This window comes from Plectropomus leopardus, chromosome 13 (genome assembly GCF_026936395.1).
Source record: "Plectropomus leopardus strain MGB_pleo_1.0 chromosome 13, ASM2693639v1, whole genome shotgun sequence".
Lineage (NCBI taxonomy): Eukaryota > Metazoa > Chordata > Actinopteri > Perciformes > Serranidae > Plectropomus > Plectropomus leopardus.
The window spans coordinates 17,757,062-17,778,089 of record NC_142188.1 but is presented as its reverse complement, the minus strand read 5'-3'; the positions used below and the strand labels follow the sequence as shown (position 1 = coordinate 17,778,089).

At 40.4% G+C, this 21,028-nt stretch overlaps 2 protein-coding genes across 2 annotated transcripts in view; one reads left to right on the top strand and one right to left on the bottom strand.

Annotated features, from left to right (window-relative positions):
* Nucleotides 1-19,036, bottom strand: part of hpse2 (heparanase 2) — a 132,423-nt gene extending 113,387 nt beyond the window's left edge. The window contains exon 1 of the mRNA XM_088086092.1: nucleotides 18,841-19,036. The gene's annotated coding sequence lies outside the window, so the exon portion shown is untranslated. The remainder of the gene's footprint in view (nucleotides 1-18,840) is intronic.
* On the top strand, nucleotides 1,641-4,110 carry nkx3.3 (NK3 homeobox 3). The gene is made up of 2 exons (XM_042502725.2): nucleotides 1,641-2,108; nucleotides 2,789-4,110. The coding sequence occupies exons 1-2, from the start codon at nucleotides 1,829-1,831 to the stop codon at nucleotides 3,319-3,321; spliced, it is 813 nt and encodes a 270-aa protein (XP_042358659.1). The 5' UTR covers nucleotides 1,641-1,828; the 3' UTR covers nucleotides 3,322-4,110.
* Nucleotides 19,037-21,028: the final 1,992 nt, after the last annotated feature.

Sequence of the window (21,028 nt, the reverse complement as noted above, 5' to 3'; positions counted from 1 at the left end):
AACGTGGATTTTTAATTAGACTTAAAGTCAAATTTAAAATGAACCTAAAGTGGCTTAATGATAGAAAGTATGCCTGTTGTCCAGATCGCAAAAACCTCTAAGACAAACGTGGTTTTGCTCTATAACATTGGCTTGACTTGGACGGAAGACAAGAGCCACATTTAAACATGATTTCCTTTGTACATAATAGAAATTCAGTTATCCTCTCATGTGATCAAAAGCACTTAATATATATTTTCAGTTACTGCTCTTGAGATTAAGTGAATGTAAAGTTTCAAATATGCCTACTCACAAAGAGACAAAAAAACAAACATATGAGTGTTGGTTTTAACTATAAGCCAGTAAATGATTCCATTGCTGCTTCATTCACTTATATCAACTGCAAAAAACCCAACATTTTTATAGCAAGAATACTATCAAATAATTATCTAAATTCCCAAATGTTTTGCCGAATTAAAACGTTGTCTGTGGTGTCAACATGTCATGGTTTGACCACATGCTAAGCGCTGGTGCGCCAGAACTTCTAAGTTTCCCACTCGGACATGTTGTGACACCCTGCTGATTTGCGCTCTGTTGCAAACTGAGAGATTTCTCTGTTTAGTCGGTGGAAGAAAACAAAACAACACGGAGGAGGCAGATCACCGCATCTGTCATCGCGTCTCCTCAATGAAGGCTAAACCTGCTGATTGTGTAACGCGTGTGAGTGTGAGAGAGAGGGGGGTGTGCGCATTTGCCATCTTTTCTTACTACGCGCCTCTCTGAGCACCATGCATCATGACCACAAGGCGGCGCTATACACCTGACTGAGACAAGGATGGAGGTCCTCTCCTCACATTACTCTGGTCATTGTCATTTAGTGTCATGTTTTGTTTTTTTATAACAAATATGGCTTAAGGATTTCATAGCTTCCAAAAGCCCAGGCTACTACATTAAAAACGTCACAACTCCAAGATTAAAAATAATCCACAGTTTTGTGCATGAAACAATTGATAACATTCACAATTATAAAGAATTACATGTTGATTCTGTTCAGATTACAAAATGTGTAGTACAAATTGTGAATGGTTTGTCAAAGCACTGGAGGCTAAAATGGAATTTGTATAATAATAGTTCCGCGTATGTGAAGGTGGGCTGCAGTGTTGTGAAATGATTTAAGATCATGTTAACATATGTGGAAGCCTGCGTCGAGCTGCGTTTATCGCACGTTTAGCAAACTTTACGCATCACATTTTCTTACTACAGTTTCCATAAAATTAATAATTTGTAAACTCACAGTTGCTGAAACAGCTCAAGTTTGCAAGAATAGCTCACAACGTCATCTCTGGGTGTTAAACTCATGTCCAAAATGAGCGATGATTAAATGATCCAACAGGGTCCAATTACTCTCCTCGTCTTTACATACTTTTAAGCGCTCTTATAATTATGGAACTATTGGCCCTTTTATTTTATTGTGTTCATAACATACGCTAGTTAAAATCACCTCCAACCAAAGTGAAATATCTCGTCTACAAAATCAGTGTCGATCGCCCTGAAGTAGAGCGCAGAGCGCCGCGTGGAGCTGGGCGGTGCGGAGGAGGAACCAGGCAGAGGAAACAGCCTATCAAAGGTTAACAGGAGCTGCTGCTGAGAATATCGTAAAAGACTTGACAGCTCCTGATTTTGGCTGTTCATTAGCAGACTGGACTTAGATCGCCACAATTAAATTAGCACAATTAAAGAGAGCGGAGAAAAGATCGAATCAGTGAGGACTTTCGAGCGGCTGATCTCTTGATGCCTCCAAATAAATCGCATACGCGCGCGAGGAAATATCCGTGCTTTTATTTTAATCATGACATTAAGTTTTTCGTCCTTTTCCATCAAAGACATCCTCACCGGACGTGATTCCCGGAGGAAGCCTGACACCGGGAGTACAGAGGAGCCTTGCGCCCCAAAGCGCAACATCTGCACTGGACATGATACGAGAGTCCCAGAACTGTCTCATCCATACGCGGATGAGAACCGCATCCAGCCGGAGAGACTTCCTGCTGATCTCAGTGTGACTGTTGGAAATCTCCGATCTGATACTGAGAAGGAGGAGGCAACAAGGAAGCAGACTGAGCTCGGAGAAGGTGAGCAGATATGATATTCTGAAATAGGGCATAGTGTAAAGGCGCTGGAGGTTTTACGCAGTGACAAATATAACAGTGAATTCCAAATACTGATGTTCCATGCATTTAGACAATAACTGGCATCTTAAAATAAGACAGATGAAGTCACGAAACTGAGGGGAAAAAAGAAACAAGATGAATTTATCTCACTTGAATGGTATGAATGTCTCATCTTTTTGAGATAAAATATTTGATTGTCAAATTATGTGATGAAATTTATCAGCAGAATTTACAATGATTACATTATTTAAATTTTCCCACTAAAATACACATTTCTTGGAGCCAAGTTACCATTTACTGTATGGCAGGAAAAGGTCATTTAATAGATAAATAACCATGAATTATTTTGCCTCGTCAGACGTAAATATCTGAGAAAGGAAGGCATTGCTGGGGACAATGAAACCAAAATGCTGTGTTGTAGAATCTGTGGGATTTAATAATAATATAATCGCCATCTAAAAGCTTTATTTATTCCATTATTCTCTGACTTTCCGACTTACATGGGATAGGAGAGAGGAGAGTCTCATATTGGCCAACACCTGCACCTTGTTGTAGTGAACTCTCAGCCAGCAGCTCCCTATGCTTTTCACCACAATGACAGGGAAAACACACTAATTGTCGACACATGATTTCTTTCCTAGTCGCTGCAGACCGGCAGCCACACAGTGAGGAGCAGGATAAACGACAGAAAGAAGAGGCGAAGGCAGAGGAGCAGGAATGTCACCACAGCGGGGAGACGCTCAGCTGCCCGTCCGATGTGCAGCGGTGCAGGCCCGGTGCGAAGAAGCGCTCCCGGGCGGCCTTCTCTCACGCGCAGGTCTATGAGCTCGAGCGCCGGTTCAGCACGCAGCGGTATCTCTCAGGCCCCGAACGGGCCGATTTGGCAGAGACGCTGAAACTCACAGAGACCCAGGTGAAAATCTGGTTCCAGAACCGGAGATATAAAACCAAGCGGCGGCAGATTGCGGCCGAGTTGGCGACGTGCAGCTCGCCAAAGAAAGTCGCGGTAAAAGTGCTGGTGAGGGACAATCAGAAGCAGTACCATCAGGCGGATGGAGTACACATCCCAATGACTGTGCCACTTTATCACCAGACCTACCAGTACCACCCCTGCCTGCACTACTACTGCCAGCCCTGGAGCATCAACAGCATGTCCTGTGGAGGGATGCTCTGAAGCCCTCCGCTCATTCAGAGAACACATGGACATTGTTTGTCCCAACTCAAACTGTTGGCAGCCTCATGCATTGGATGGATGTGCAGGTTTTGACAGTTGTTGTTTGTCTTACAACAAGCCAGTTTAGCATTTTGGCCTCTGATTTGGGGTTCAGAAAATGTAGTATCTCTCACCACTAAATTTAGAGATATTCTGCAAATTGATATAATCAAGGAAGTTGAAATAATAACAATTAAAAAGCACTGGCTGTAAGCCTGCAGTGAAGATTAGTGGGCATACAGGAGGCATTACAAAGTTCTTAAATGACTGTCAATTGATAACATTATTTAAATTAATGTTTTAAATAGACTGAGATTTAAGTGTGGTTATTACTTTGTAATGATTTGTAAGAAAAAAATAATTTAAAGACTAAATGTTGTTGACTTATTCAAAGTTCTGTTCCTGATCTCCCAGGAAGTTTTTTTTTCAGAATCTTATATTCTATCCATTTCATTACATTTGAAGACAAAATTACTAAGGGACTGTATTCAGTTTTGGAAAGGGTTAGAAAAAGGTGTACATTATGTTTTTGTTTGTTTATTTTTTTTTTATTATTATTTTTTTTTTTTTGCTGAGGGACGGATGGTCTGATATGAGGAAGCATACAAAATGTTTATTTTTAATCAGATTTTTTTATTTCAGCATTCCCTTGTGGGATTGATTTTGATGAAAAAGTCACAATGTTATGTTCACATTTTGCACAGTGGGTCATAAATGTGTGTTCTGCTATATGCAGGAGACAACAATCTAGTCTGTGTTTCAGGGATTTATTTTTCCCCATCACAATCTTTGCAAAAAAAAACCTCATTTCATCCTTCTCTTTCTTTTGCATAACAAAAAGTAAGTTTTCACTTAACTGCATTTAATTTGCTAATCTGTGAAAGGTATTATTTTTATAGATATATTAATGTTTGATGTCTGCTTTGGATTATTAAAAAATAATTTACAGAGCTACATTTTATGATAACGGAGAAGGTTATTGGAGTTTGTTTTTTTTTTAAGTCAAGAGCAGGTTCCAAATCAAGTTTTAAAATTGCTAGAGAGGGTGTTGTAATTAGAAAAATTTAAGACTGAATATCCCTTACCACCCCGGTAATTTTCATACAGTCCCTGAATATCTCAATACTGAGAAAAATATCAAGAAATGATAGTTCAAAAGTGGCATTTAGTGGGTAATCTATGATATCCTACAGTTAGGTCCCCTTACATGTATGATTTGAAATTGGTCAGTTCATACAAATACTTAATATAACTGCAGATGGTCTGTGATGATGTATAATTAATGTTAAATTATTTACAGATTATTTATAAACTATAACAGTGTAAACCGCATCAGTTACTTGCTCTATAGTCCACAGTAATGATTCCCGACTGGACCATAGGTTGATGTGTTTTTACCTCCTCAGTGACTGCCGGTAACAGTCCATAATAAGCGACCAGACAGAGCAGAAAGGAATCCAGAATTTATACAAACCCAACGGGAGAAAGTAGCTTATCTCAATGTACGAGAAGCTGAGACTCTGACATTTTTAGTAGGTATTTATTTTATTTATGGGACATCTTTATTGATCCTGAAACTCAACATAACACCTGCAAGAACATGTTCTTTATATAGCAACCCTTTGGAGAGCGTGTCTGTGTGTCAGCATGAACTTATAACTTACTGTACTGTTCCATGCAAAGACATACAGCTTATTTCGTTGACTGATTTGAGAACTACACAAAACTGCCGTATTTTTACCAATTCAACCGGATCAATTTTTAGAGGGTTAATTTATTTAATGTTCTGTTTTAAAAAGGTGTGTTTTACATGTGTGCAAAGGGTCCTGCGTAGGCCTACATCTCAAATGTGTGCTGCATGAGTCAGAGAGGGTCAATAGACCGTGAAGATGTTGCACCATCGAGCCGGGCTGCACAAGACAGCATACATTAATCACTCTTTACTGAAATAACTACACACTCATCCCAAGATGAAAAGATTAAAAACTCATTCCAAAGATATTCACAACATCTTCACTCGATAGGAAAATAACAACATAATTCCTCAATGAGCTGACTAGTGCTTTGGCTAAGTCCTTAACCACTGCTGGTACTTACTGCCAAAATTGTGCAGCATAAGTAGAGCCTGCAGACCGCTAGGGAGGGCACCCAAAACACACAGCATGCCCTGTCTGGCATATTTGTATTCAATGATATGACAGTAGCACGTCTATATAAACCAAACAAATACTATTGTAACAACATTGCAACACTAAAGACATTGAAGATCTGTGTTGTAAAATAGCTACTTCAGCTCCCCTTTTTAATGACAAGCTGCTTTTGCAGAGAGGATCACTTTGTGCCATCTGCTGGCACCAGCCCAAACCTCATTTATCTCTTATATCAAAACACCACTTCAAGCTTTGCTAAGTGGTTGACACAACAGGTTTCTGTGAGGGAGGAATAATACACACAATCCTCCTTTTGAGTGCCCAACTGGAAATCACCAGGGCACCATTAAGTCTAATTATTTTCATTTACACAGGGTGTTGCTATTCAGGACTGTGACGACTAAGACTATGCAGCAGGGAAGGTACTGTATTGGACTGTGGCTCTGAGGTATGCCTCTTTCTATGTGCTCTGATTAGTCTCATTGTGCTGGTGAACAGTTGCTTTAGTCATTGCTGCCTACCGTGACTAGATAGGATTTTTTTTCCTTTTCCTGAACCCAGTGATGTCACTCATGTAAATTTCCATTTAGAACAAGTAAGGCCCGCCCAGCCTGCCAGAGTAAAATGTTGGCTTTGTACATTTATGAAAACTAAGGACATGTTACATTTGTACGTTACATATGCATCATATCAGCATTTCTAAAGTGACACAATTTTGATTGCATGTAAATAAACTGACTTTATCATTGGGAGTTGGATGGCATGGCAATGCGAGAAGGCTGTCAAGCGAATTTGCTGCCAAATCTAGCAAGAAATCGGCAGCATCTTCAGTGGCAAACGGGCCATCAAAACTGGGTGTTTTTAGCAAGACATTGGTAACATCTCTGGGTGATTCTTAACTAGACATCAGCCGCATTTCCAGTGACAAATGTGCCACAGAGGCTGGGTATTGTTTTAGCCATACATCAACAGCATGTCTGGGTTTTTTCTTTTTTTGTGAGACATGTCAGCATTTCCAGCAGCAAACATGGCACCAAAACTGGTGGTTTTCTTAGACAAACATTGGCAGCTTTTACAACAGCGGAGAGACATCTCAGTATTTCCAGGGATTATTGTGCCACCAAAACACTGTCTTTTAACAAGACATCGGCAAGATTGCCAAACACCAAAACCGGGTATTTAAAAGGCAGACATTAATCTTTTCCTAAACATAAAGTGTTTTTTGTGCCTAAATATAATGACATGTTAAAAACAGCATTGCTGAAATAAAGTTTCAACATCCGCTACATAATAAGGTACAAATGTTGCATGTGGTTTACAGAAAGGTTCATTGCCAACATTTATTCTGGGTTAAGTAAGGCACTGATTAAAGTGAAAATAGTGACAAAACCCGGGGCTAATTTTGATGACTATATGGACCTCAATCAGTCTTCACTCTGAGGATAACTCTGGTTTATTTCAAATCAGGTCTTATTTTTGCATGTTTCTGGACTTGTTTTTCTTTTTTAATCAGTTATCAACTCAACAAGGCTACTCACCTACTTAATTGCTCAGTTCTAAGAGCATGGCAACATTCTCTTGTTTTCTCTTCCAAATACAGGTTGGGATTTGTTTAAAACCTATGTGATTGTCTGAATACTTGCGCCTCTTGCTCTGTCAGACATCTTCACTACATTCCAACATCTCAGAAGTTGTGTGTTGTTCCAGTCAGTAGTCCACTGAGCCTTCAAGCATAACTGCACGCATAAATACGTAATGCTCAAGTATGTAAACGCTTTGAGTCGTGCTTTATTAGTGTGCTTTCCAATGAATAGGCTCATAAAACATAGAGAGAGAATGAAAGAAGCCAGACAGACGAAACATGTTCCTCAGCCTCTTTGAACAATCAGCAGCAGCAGCTTCCACAGCTTAACAAAACATTAAAGGGTAGATTATATGTATTAATGCCAGTGGAAACAGGTAATTTCCTGTTGTCTTTTTGTTGTAGATTTCTCAGCTGGGAGGAATGCGTTGAGGGTGGGGCCGAGTTAAAGTGAGCAACACAGGAATGACAGTTCTCACCTAATCCACGCTTGTCTGACTTTTAAGAAACAGATCTATTGATAGAGAATTCTCACAGGGCTCCTGAGCGGCAATTACTCATGCATTTCCGATGCACCTATTGTAAGAGGAATTAGTTTCACAAGGGCCTTGTTGATTTAAACAATATCATCTTCAAATAACTGCTGCTGGCACCTTGAGGGGGACGAGTAATATGAACGGATTTAGAGCTCACGCAAAAGCAGCACAAGGGAAGGCTTCCATGTTATGATTCATACCCTGCCAGTTGATGATTTCACTGACAGAAACGATTATAACGACTGCTAAATATTTTGCTTTGGGAAAAATATGGAGCAGCAATCTGTGTATGCGGCTCCTAATGTATTGGCCCTCAGCAGACACAGGGGCAGGACTCAGGAAGTTGAGAGGTCATGGTTAATACCTCTGTTTAAAGACAGATCTACTTCCCTTTGACCTGGTGTCTCTCTCTCTCCCTCTCTCTCTCTCTCACACACACACACACACACACACACACACACACACACACACACACACACACACACACACACACACACACACACACACACAGCAAACAATCCCACCCAGAGGACTCCTCAGGCTTGTTCCAGAAACTATTAGCAGATAGCATCAGTGCATGTAGGAATGTAAACATTTACAGTAAAACTACAAGACATCAACTCCCCCTGGGGAAGACACATCCATCATACCAACCGCATCAGCACCCACTAAAAGGAATTAGATATCACACCTTTGTGCACAATTTGAACCGAATCTGTATGATTAGCCCGCATTGTTCTGATGGGTAACATCGCTCTTGTGTGATCATGCTGCAGTGTACCAGTTGCCAGAATTAAATCTGTTTTTTGTCTTTTTTGCCTTTATTTGACATGACATTCCCTCTCTCCCCCGTTCATGCTTACATGAAAGGGGGAGAGAGGGGATGACATGCAGCAAAGGGCCACGAGCTGGAAGCAAACCCATGGCTGCTGCAGAAAGGACAATTTTTTGTACCAGTTTGTTTGATTTTAGGGGATATATTGGCAGATATTGCATTCGTTAATAATCACTTAAAAATAAGAATTTTCATGCTTTTGTTATCTTAGAATGAGCCGTTTTTATCTGGACCCTCATCCACAGAGTCTGCCATGGCGGATCACGATGTTTCTACAGTAGCCCAGAATGGACAAACCAAACACGGCTCTAGACATTTACTTTTTTTGCATCAGCCACCATGGTTTGCAGACCCTCTGCAAAAATCTGAACAGCATCGGAAGAACACTTGAAAAAAACAACATTATTTGGTGTTTTACTGCTTTAAATCGCCTGGTTTATTTTCTGAAAGGAGGAGGCCTCTGTAGATAATGCTGCTCCTGGAAAAAACCTACCAAACATTTGGATCTTAAGGTTTTAGAGAAAAAAGGTAGGCACATATTAGCAAAAGCCAAACAGCAATTGAGAAACTCTGACTTGTAACATGAAACCGCTTTGTTCAGTGCTTTTATTAATTTTAATCACAAGGTCCATTTGTTGTGGAGAGAAGGAGACTTCTGCAGATAATTCGGCTCCCAGTAAGAACCGCCTGTACAATGAACGCTCAAGGAATCCTAACTGGAAGTTAACGTTAGGCACATGGGAGAACTTTCAGCTGGTTTCAATTTGCAATCCTCAACACTAGATCCCACTAAATCCTACTCACTGCTCCTTTAAGGTATGTCATAAGGTAGGTAATTTATTTCAGTCTGAGCAGAGTGGAGCACCCAACAGTAACTGCGGCCCAGTGGCCAGAGCAATGTGCCTGTAAAGAAGTGATCTCAGCTCTGTGTTTGTCAGAGCAGGAGCAGAGGTTATAGGGAGGATTAGAAAGAATAGAAATATGAGCCCACCCAGAACTTAAAAAAAAAAAAAAGGCTCGCTTGAAGGAGATAGTACAGGTCCACTCCACACGGTGTCTGTTTATCTCTGCATGTCGTGTGTCCACGAGAGTTTGGCAGATTAACAAAAAGCACAAAGGTAAAGCTAATGTGGAAAGTATGACAAAAAACTAGGGACCATCTTGCAATGGGATCACTCCAGCCATGATTTAGTGATCCACATCTTAAAACTAATTTGGGCCGGGGGGGAGGTAAAGTGAGAATGGCCCCTTCCCCACCCCCAACTTCTGGCCCTGTTGCTCGGACCACACCAAACTTCAACCTCTGCCCTCATTTTGATCTCAACTACACACCTGTAAGGTTTCGTGACTTAGTCTTGCACAGTTGCGACGCTACTGTGTTGACAAAATCTTACCACAGACAAACAGACATATACCTGGCAAAGTACTCAAAATGGCTTCTGCCATAGTTCCTGCTATAATAGGTCCCTTCAGGACACATTTCGCTGTGATCACACACACAAACATAAACTAACAAGATGAAAACAGTACCAGGTGGCTAAACACACAATATAATCAAAAATCCCAATGTTCTCTGTATTTCTTGATCATGCAGTTTATATTTTTGCAGATTTTTTCCAGAACTTTTGCTAAAACATAAATTATAAAAAATATCAGTAAATACATGTAACAAAACCAGAAACACAAAAGGTTGTCTGTAACAGTACATCTATCCCTGTTTGAGCGTGAGTATGTGTTGAGCTCCTCTGTCCATAGATGGACAGGAAGTCTTCCAAGCTGCAACATTTCCTTCCTCTGACTCCTCTCCACTCTCATGTCTCCCACACACATGCTCAGACGGACACACACTCCTCCAGAGCCGGCTGGAGGAATCCAAATGTTTTAATTAGCGGTGATAAGCAGAGACAAGGAGAGCATTGAGCAGCTCTGACACACAGAGAGACGACTCCTATCAGTGGGCTGATAAAGGAACTACTCAGGCCCACTTACGGCCTCTCAAGCTTCCCTCCTCCCTCTCCTCTCCCTGGTCTCTCTCTCCACACCTCCAACAAGGAGGACTCTCATCCTCGCTGAGAGAGTATCCAAAGTTTCTTTTGTGAGGCCAGCTTGTTGTCTTATCATCACAACCCCAATTAAAGCTACCTTTCACTCGGAAGTTTAAAACCTTTCTGTCTTTTTGTCTTTTATCTGTATAATAATTTTAATCATCTGTGCCATGTTCGTAGTCTATCAAGCCCCATCTTTAGACCAAACCAACAGCCGAACAGCAAGAGGAATGTACTTCAAAAGGCTATAGAGTTAGGACGGAGGCTCAGAGCAAAAAATGTGTCCTAACCTTGAACCAACGTTCCGTCGGAGGTCTGAAAACACACAAACAAGCCCGAAGTCCACCGGATACACATTAAGGGATAATATGTAAATTGGACCGATGCTCCCTGAAGTGGTTTGCAGCAAAAATATCTTTGGTTGTGTGTTGACAACAAATTTACAGTCTCCACCTGGACTGTCAGAGACTCTGCAGAGCACAAATGAAATGAATTCTAATGAAAGTAAAGGCCGATATATTCCAGTCCTCTGTGATATGCAAATCTGCAATAGCAACAACTGAATATGTCTGAATCTGTATATATACATTTCCAAAACTATTAGAATGGTGTCAAACTATGGTTTTGTACAGCTGACGCCTCCCCATCAGCTGTGTATTTATAATAGACTTCTATAATGTTGTCAGCATAATTACTTTTTCTTGTGAAGTCCAAACATTTTCCTTTAATATTTCTGGCGGAGTTTATTCCAGTCAATTTACATTTGGATAAGAGCATAGTTAGTTGCATGATGTGTGTGTATTTACATATCCAGAGCCACACCTTTGTATGAGAATAAAGTGTTGTTACATTTGTGCTGTCCTCAAGCTTTCTCTACGAAGCAACTACATGTGAGGCTTCCCTGGAGGGTTACTGACACATGTGAATGTTTACTGTGATATGGAGTCATAATTTTAGAAGTAATAATCACCAGAGGCCCCACAATACTATATAATCACGATACATAAATCAGGATACAACAATACTGGGATCTTAAACATTCTGAAATACGCTGAGTATTGCGATAACACATATTGTGATTTATTACCTTTTTTCAAATTCAAATCATGTCCCCAAAGGAAAACTTCATGTGTTAAAGTTTTCAAGCTGTTCCTCTCACTTCAGTCATTTTTATTGTAGTAAAATGTAACTATTGGACTAAAAGAGCAATTAGTTGTGTCATTCTTGTATGTTACCAAAAGTTTATTTGGGTTTGCAATGTTAATATTATCTACAATTCTTTGAAAAACTGATAGCTGGGATCTGTGTATTGATACAATATTGCCACAAAAAATATTGCAACTCTATAGATTTTTCCCCCACCACTATTTTATTTCTATTACTGGCTATGTTTGTTATACTACTGAACTTTATCACCATCTACTGAATTTTAGATGTCTAGCATATATTCCACCATAAGGCCAAATGCCTTTTTCACCCATGTACACCCTTCCACCAAGTGTCACTGGGCCATAAAATTTTGCATTATCCTGCTGCCAAACAGATGCACAATATGTACCGAAAACATAAAAAAAAATAAATAAATTATCAACATCACACATGTCCTCACTATCACTGCTAATAATACCTGTCACTCAAGTTATTTCAGACAAATGTGTAATGAAAACTTTTGAATTCGTGTGAATGCTTTCAAATAAATGAATGGCTCACAGTTTTAACCCGACCAGTTTGTGCTGACTGGAGCTCGGAGGCATAGCAGTTAAGCCTCCTTGACAGGAAGGGAAGACAGCTTTCTTTTCAAGATCAAGTTCAAAGGGCAGAGGGCCTGTTTCTTCCTCAGTGTCCCTGACTGCACCTGTGTTGCCTCGGCACACGAACACACGCACGGAAGGAATCTGGTCCGCAGCGCTTCCACACCACTGACAGACAACTCTGTTCTCAGGCCGTGTGTGTAAACTGCAGGTGTGTCTTAGCATTTGCACTCATGCTGGGTGTGCACTGAAGGTGTGTGTGTGTGTGTGTATGTGTGTGCCTCTTAAGTTGCGGTTGCAGCTCTCTGAAGTGTTTGTAAGAAGATTTTATGACCTCGCTTACCTTTTAAAGGAATTTGTCACAACATTTGAGACAGCGGAGAGGCCAGAGGAGAGAAAGTGCTGGACACCTGCAGTCACCCGTAACAATGCTACAGTTCATCAGACCCTGCCAAAGCTTCACTCCCAAGGGCCCAAGGGATGATAAGGGTGTGTTTGTGTGTGTGCGTGCATGTATATGTGTATGTGCCTTTCTGCTTTGATCATGAAGGCAGTGTGGCAGAGGATTGGGGATCCCTCCTTAGGCAACAATGGCAGTTGAAATATTCCCTTTCACGCACACACACAGTCCAAATTTTGCACAAAGCCTCCTCTTTTTTTAGCTTCCTTTTTTCATGATCATACTTTGGCTCATATGGAAAATATCAGCTTCCCTACCGGAGCAGTTTTATCTCCCCCGTCTCTCCCTTTCTCCATATTCTGGCCCATTAGCAATGGCATTGCACGATAAACACTAGGATTTGTCAAGGAGCTTTCTATTCAATGCAAGTCTTGCATGTCATTGTTTTATTGCACAAGAAGTGAGATGGATCCAGTTTCTAAGTCACACTCATGCCACAGCCACACACAACATCACCATGTTTTCCTCATCCTCTGTAGGCTTCACATCACTTATAAATGCTCATAATCAAAACAGCTGTTTCTCCTCTGTTGCAGCTTTCTCCCACTGGGGAATAGCTGTGTGCACAAGTATTACGTATTTGTGTGCACGTGTGTTAACATTCATTTTGTATCCTTGGTGGTGGTGGGAAGAATTTCTCCTCCCCAACTTGTTCACTTAAGTGATGACAGGAGCCATATCTCCCCCGCATCCTGATTCTCCACAGCACGGCACGGTGCGAGACATTCAAGCCACAACTGGCACAGCAGTTTGATAATCGGTCTGTTATTTTGGTAAGATTGCCCCTCATCCCGGATCCACATTTTGCTATGCTTCATTATTCAGTGTGATGCTGCCATCTTTGGACTCATGTCAGCGTGAATACACAAATCATAATATCTGAACAGGAACCATGTCTTATACTCATACAAAGTTGGCATGAGTAAACGGTGAGGGCAAGAATAGATTACTGACTTGGCAAGACAAGCAACAGGACCAGATTTCACCCCATCAAAGTAAATTCAGTGCGTAACTCTGCACTCGGCTAATTGGAGATTTAACTAACAAAGCTACAGTTAACTTGCTAACATATGGCCTGCTTAGAGAGAAAGAATGAGATACGGAAAAGCAGTTGACTTTTATGACGTGACACTTCAATTTTTCATCAAATTTCACAAAAATAGCACAATATACCTCAAATTACAAATATGCTAGTAATGTCAGACAGCACAACTAAATATCCTTGGTTTGGTTATTATAATCTGACTCATCTGGCTCAATCTAAACTGCAAGAATTCTTATTACCATGGGACACTTACTTTTCCGTGTATGCATACACATATAAAGCTAAGTAACATTTTCATAGAAGGCATGCCAATAACAAAATTTACAAAGGATTTGCTGGTAAGTTTAATATCACTTGAAAAACTGCAACCCACATAGTAATAACTAGTTTAAAACAAGCTGGCTGTTCGGGATGCATGATAATATTGCCATGTCATTGATATGGGCTGATATTGGTCTTAAAAAGAAATCGGCTAACATGGTAATTTCATGCCAATATCCCAAACCGATATGTTTTTTTAATAACATATGAACATGTACAAAACATCAACCCTGAGCTGACTTATTTTCCTTTGTTTGCACAATAAATGAATACACTGAAAAGAATTGCATGTTATGTCTCTGTCTTCTGATGAGCTATTGCTGATAAGCTACAGAAGAGATTTGGTGATCACTAAAATTAGGTGGGGAAAAAAGTGTGTATATTGATATCGGTTATCAGCCAAATGAGTTGTTATACTGTCATAAGAAATATCGGCAAAAAATCTAATACCAAAGATCCATGCTGGTAGATAATAAGAACTTACACAAACATATAGATTTAAAATTAGCTGCAGCAACTGAATCTGGATCCATAGGCCCAAAAAGTCCCAAGTAAACTGTTCAAATATTAGTTTGCGTTAAAATGTTTTCCCTCATTTATTTGGTAATATGCACTGCTTAAAATGCCAAGGGATGGTTCCTCATTTTCACCTTTATCTTGAGTCAATGTCCCTCGTGGAAGTCTCAAAACTCTGTATAAGGACAATGCAGCATGAACAGATGCCACACAAAAGCATTTATAGCCTAAGCTAATTTGCAGGAGTGGGAACTTTAAATATTTTAATTGATATTATGTGTACACAATGTTCACACTCCTGAATACATTCGTGTTTAGTTGAATTATAACAAAACTAAGAGGATATCAGGGGCCCACAGACTATTTGTACCCAGAGGGCCCCCTCACGAGTTTATCCAGCCCTGAGAGAGGGGGAAAAGCCCCCATTTCTCAGAAATATAATTCATATCAGATTGCATAAATCAAATTAGCACTTCGCTTGTGATCAGTAATGGAGTAGAAACATGATAAAAAGAGATAACATCTCACTTTATGGTTTTATTGTCTGCTGATTGTTGCACAAGATCTAGAATGAAAGTAAGGAACAGCATCTAAAAACAATTACACCAACTACAAATCTGTATCATGCTCTTTTATTTGCTAAATGTATGCATCCAAAAGCTTGTTTGCTCTACCCTCACCGAGCCTTTCTGCTTTAGTCTCTCCTCTTCTCTTGGCTTCTCTCCTCCCCTCTAAAAACCTACAGTATCTGCCCAGAGTGGGAGAGACTTCAGCAGCCAAAGGGATTACAACAACAGCTCCTTTATCCAGCAGCACCCCCAAGGAGCGTGAGATCACAACCTGTATGTGTCTGTGTGTATCCCAGTGAGTTAGCTGAAGAGCCTGCAATCACACCTCATCCATTAGCTGCTGGCAAGAGTGGAATAAAGTGGACATTATGGCACAATCCTGTATCACTCTGTAATTCATGCTGAGTGGTCCGGTCATGATTTGGCTAATATATGGAGAGAGATCTGACAAGAGACGCAACAAAAGAGCCATAAATATGTAGAGCGCAAGAGAAGGCGAGCGACTGAGGAAGAGTTGTTTTAGAGGACTCGATTCCTTTAGGCGTTCACATTCCTAAGTAGCCTTGGAGTGTGTGTTTGTGACCATGTGTGTGTGTGTGTGTGTGTGAAATACACTCTTCCACAGGTGCTTGCTGTAAGGGGCTTTGACCGGAGGCTTGAGTTTCCAAAACATGGGCTTACAGCAATACACAAGGGAGAGTATGCATGTGTTTCTGCCAGCCCTTCATCAACTTGTAAGAGTATTTTCCAACAGAAAAGATGTAGTGTGTGTATGTATGTGTGTATGTATGTGTGTATGTGTGTGTGTGTGTGTGTGTGTGTGTGTGTGTGTGTGTGTGTGTGTGTGTGTGCATGTTGTCCAAATAAAGCCAGACAAGATGGCCTTGAGATAGCAGTAATATTCAGTTGAACAAGAGAAAGTGTTGCAGGTTTGCTTAGTGGGCAGCTGCCTCTGATCTTCAGACTTACACATACACACATGGAAACTAGACAAACACACCCACTGGGTAAACACTTCAGAGTAATTATGACTGACAGTGAAAGTGTAAAGTGTGCAGCTCCGAGAGCCTTAACTCCATCTTCCCTTTCATATCTGTGTATCTAATTAAAATGATCTATTGTTGTATTTAAGGGTTTTCATGACTCATCAGTCTAATGGCAGGCAATAATTTCAGACCTCTATTAGGAGGCATGAGGTTTGAAGTGGTTTAAAGTAATCATCAAACAAGTATTTACTGTACATAAAGCAGCTCTTCATAGGCAAATCTCATAAATAACCTTACAGACAGGTGAGAAAAAAGGAAAATGGGGTAGTGGCAAAAATAAGTAGCAGAGATGTAACTAGTCAAGTTACTCATGAAACAAAGTAAAATTGCTTGGTAAAATGCATCCGATAAAGCCAAGTTACCAAAACTTACTTTACAAAAGAAAACTTTTGCAGGACAAAATGGGAGGAACCACACCGCAAAAAAGATCTTGAGCAGCTGAAGGACAGAATAGTAAAATCAAAGTAATACAGACAATGTATCTGAGACAGGATCGCCCTGTTTAAAGACCCAGACACCAAACCGACATCAAAGCAATGAAAGCTGCTGCAACTGACAGTCAACCAGCATGTTCTGCGCCTCTGTGAGAGGAAATAACTCTCCATACCAGCAGACGATGCTCGTTTGCAATCATTTAAAAAAGGAAACCAGAAGACCATCACTCTAGTTTGCCACCCTCTTGACTTTAGCTCTTTGTATATTTTCCTCACTTCATTTTCTCTTCTTGTGCACTGAGTTACCTGCCAGTCAGAGCGATTTCATTCATTACGGACTCTGCTGTCTCCAACACCAATTCCACATGATGAATCGGCTTAACAAAGCCACAAAGGCTGACGAGGGCCAACAGTGCAAGGCACACTGTAGCGAGTATACCAGGGCCTTAACTGGATCATTTAAGACATAAAAAACTACATCAAATCAGTATTGTCTTCAGACCTTCTATCTTTTTTAAAAACAGTGTATCCATTTATTATCATCGTCTTTTTTCTCTGTGTTCTTTATGAATGTTAGATTAAGCATGTTACTATATTGGTGTTTAATCATATATCTATGCACACTACGAGCCTTGTGAATAAAAGCAGTTAATACAGGAGACATTTTGACAAGTAAAAGCAGGAAAAGCAAAATTGTTACTAATGACATTAATAATGGCTCAGTTCCAATGAAGTGTCCCACCCAAATTATATCAGGGCTCTGAAACTGGCACGCTTAAATAGAGAGCAGAGATTATTGTTGCTGATAATAATTACATCCGGCTTGTCCTGCAATGACATGTTAACAGAAATAACGACAGCAGTAACAAACAAATGAGTTGGCATCCAGAGAACTAAGGCAACACCTGTACCATCTGCCATAGGGAAGTAGGCTATATATTTGTCTGGGTGGCAAAAGGAGTGACAGCCACACACACACACACACACACACACACACACACACACACACACACACACACACAAAGGGAATGTTTGAAAGTAAACTATAAGATCACAACTGTATTTTTAACTTATTGTCCTGAGAACACCTCCTACTCCACCTGACTTCTCAACACCAAATCCAAAAACTGTTGCTGCTAAACACTACATACGGCGGGGACTGTCGACAAGAGACTGAATAAACACCTGAAGCTGACAACATCAGCTGTTTGTGAGCACCAGACAGACTGGTCACATCGATTGAGAAGAGGTCAAAGTCAGTGAGCGCAACCACATCTGACACTATTCTTGTAAGGACACAGAGGTTATGATCTCCCCACATACACGGCCACCTGTTACAGCATGAAGTCCTACACACCTGAGCTACAGTAGCTTCATTTGCTGATTAACAAATTAGATGAAGCTGAAAACTGGAGAAAAAGGCAGTAGCTGGATCTCTGAGTTAAGGTTATTTTGTCACACATAGGCTACCGTTCCCAGTGTAAAGACTGAACTTTGATCCAAATATTTGGAAATTTGAGGACTGCACAACTTTAAAAGGTTTCTTAAATGTCAAGAGCAAGAAGTATTATTTTTAGTCAGAGAATAGAAGAGGAGGCCATTATAACAGACTTCAAACTACTGAGATGTGTTTCAGTAGCTTTTCAGTATTCTCTGCATTTTAATGAGACTGAAAACAGATGAATATTTTACATACAGTAGCTTTAATGATGCATGCTCTGCCAATGATCACTGAAGGAGCCCTTTACACACTGCAATCTCAAATCAACTACGGTGATTCCAAACATCAACAACAATAAAAAACTCTACATTTCTGTTTCGATTTATCAATATTACTGCTAGAGTATGAGACTTGGCGCAAAAGGCCCCAACATGCACGCGACAAGGTAAGGCGTGCGTGATAGCGTGCTCTAAGAGTGGAGAACGACAGCTGAGATTTGATAATATATACGCCATGTATGCCTAAATAATAAAGCCAAAGGAAGACCAACCAGACATAAACAACGTCGAAAAAACACACCAACAAGCAGCTTTCAACCAGCATTTCAGATTAACTTAACCCCTCTAAATGCAAAGCCAAAACGTATAAACAAACGGTAACAATCTCAAGACTTGAGTACACCTCAGTTAATGACCACGATATGTTCATTAAACAGCCACGGCGGGCGTCTGAGTGCCGTTAAATCTTACCTGGATGGCGTGTGGTGGAGACGCTGTTATATTACTTCACCAGGTGCAGGCGGACTCTCTCGGTGTGGAATATGAGATGAATTAATGTCAGCTTAAATTCCAGTGAACGTACAGACGTGGTTTAATCCTGTTTACTGCAGAAAAGTCCGGATATTTACTCCTCCAAGCACTGAACAACAGCGAGGTCAAACCGCACACAAACATTTTCAAATCTAAAGGTCGCAGGTCAGCCCCGCCCACACTGATTTTCCAGACGTTTAATTGGCTAGTGACAGCTACAGAAAACCAATCATGTTCACAATTGTTTCAAAAAATCCCGGAAACAGTGTGAAATGTAACTGAGCCTCAAGACCGACTAGGACCATACATAAGTACAATTTTGATGAGTATTTTCCTTTTATGCTTTTTATACTTCTAATGACACTACACCACATCTTTAGATAACATTAATTATTCTGCAGGTTCATATTATTAATACAAAATATAAACCAAACATTTAGGATATGAATTGAGACTACTTACAGTCATTGAAATTAACCTTTTCTAGTTGCAATATTAAAGTGATGTACATCTTAATGCATCAATCATTATAATAAACAAAAATTTATATTTTATATATTATAACTCTGAAATGAGCTTATCATTATTTTTACTGTTGGTACTTGATGAACATTTTGTACATTACTTTATTAAGATCCCGAGTGTAGGACTTCCACTTGTAACAGAGTAATTCTTGCACCACTGCATGGGAAAAAAGTTTTTATTTGACTGCATAAGACTGGGCCTCTCCAGGCATATCCTTGGCTACACGTCTGACACACACGCGTACACACACGCTTACACAAACAGAGTGAGAAAGAAGGGGGTAAATGACCAGACTAAATAGTTTACTCCTCTCAGACTGCTGAGATGTGGAGCCGACAGGCTCAGGCTCCCACACAGACAGACACACGGACAGAGAAATATATGCAGAAACAGAGCAGACAAAACTCACCTTTTAAAGCGTGTGACATCCAGTTTCTACTATATCTGTATCGCAGTAGTTGACAGTCGGTGGTTAATACCTTTAACATGTTACATCTGTCAGTCAGTCACTCATGAGTTTCATTACTGGAGACAACAGTGGGCGAGATGTAGCTGGTTGAGCATCAGTAGGGGACAGACAGAGAGATGCACATACAAATACACCATTCTATGAGTATATGAGTGTAGCAGACCACACATACTGTACACATGCATGCATAGATAGTGGGAGAGAGCGAGAGCGACAGAAACGGTTCATTAACACTCCCTGTTTGAACAGGTGTCTGCCTGACAAGCATGGGTGTGAGTATGTGTGTCTTTGTGTATAGAGGCTGAGGTGGTGGAGCTGTCACTCCTCGCCACAATTTGTAAAAGTGTTAAACTTGGTTCTCTGACACTGACACAAATCCAAAGTAAAGGATTTTTGTGTTGTCTGTTTTATAGTTCTCCCAGAGAGAGCGATGATGGGAACATCTCATGACTGTCCACCACTATAGCAGTATATGGTCCGGTATTGCTTCAATCCAGAGAGACCTTAAAGGGACAGTCCCCTCCAAACAAAAATACCAATGTTTTCTCAAACCTGTAGTGCTATTTACCAGTCTGGATGTTTTGGTGTAAGTTGGAGATATCAGATTTATGCCTTCTTTTGCATTTATTGGAACTAGATGGCACTCGGCTTGAGGTGCTCAAAACGTCAAAAAATACATTTGAAAAACTCAACAGCAATGTGTCTTTCCAGAAATCATGACCTTATTCCTTCGGCACAGTGATACGGTTGGCAAGTTTTGTAGAAATAGTTCTTGGTCTGTGGATTATCTGGGTCACAGTTTCTGGAAAGAGACATTGCTATTTAGTTTTTTGGGGTTTTTTTGTGCTTTAAGCACCACAAGCCAAGTGCCATCTAGTTCCATTATATTCTCGAGAGGGTAGTCCTCTCTATAGCCGATATCCTTCACATTCAACAAGTCACACCAAAACAATCTAAATTGATAGCACTATGTACAAGAGGTAAAATACGTATTTTTGATTTTGAGGTAAAGTAGTCCTGTAAAGGCAGGCAAACCCTTTATCATGTGTATCATTTGTTGAATTCCTAAGCTTCACTCTGCTGGCTTTTTGCACGCAGGCCATGTGTCCACAAGTTCAAATTGTGTTTTCAGTC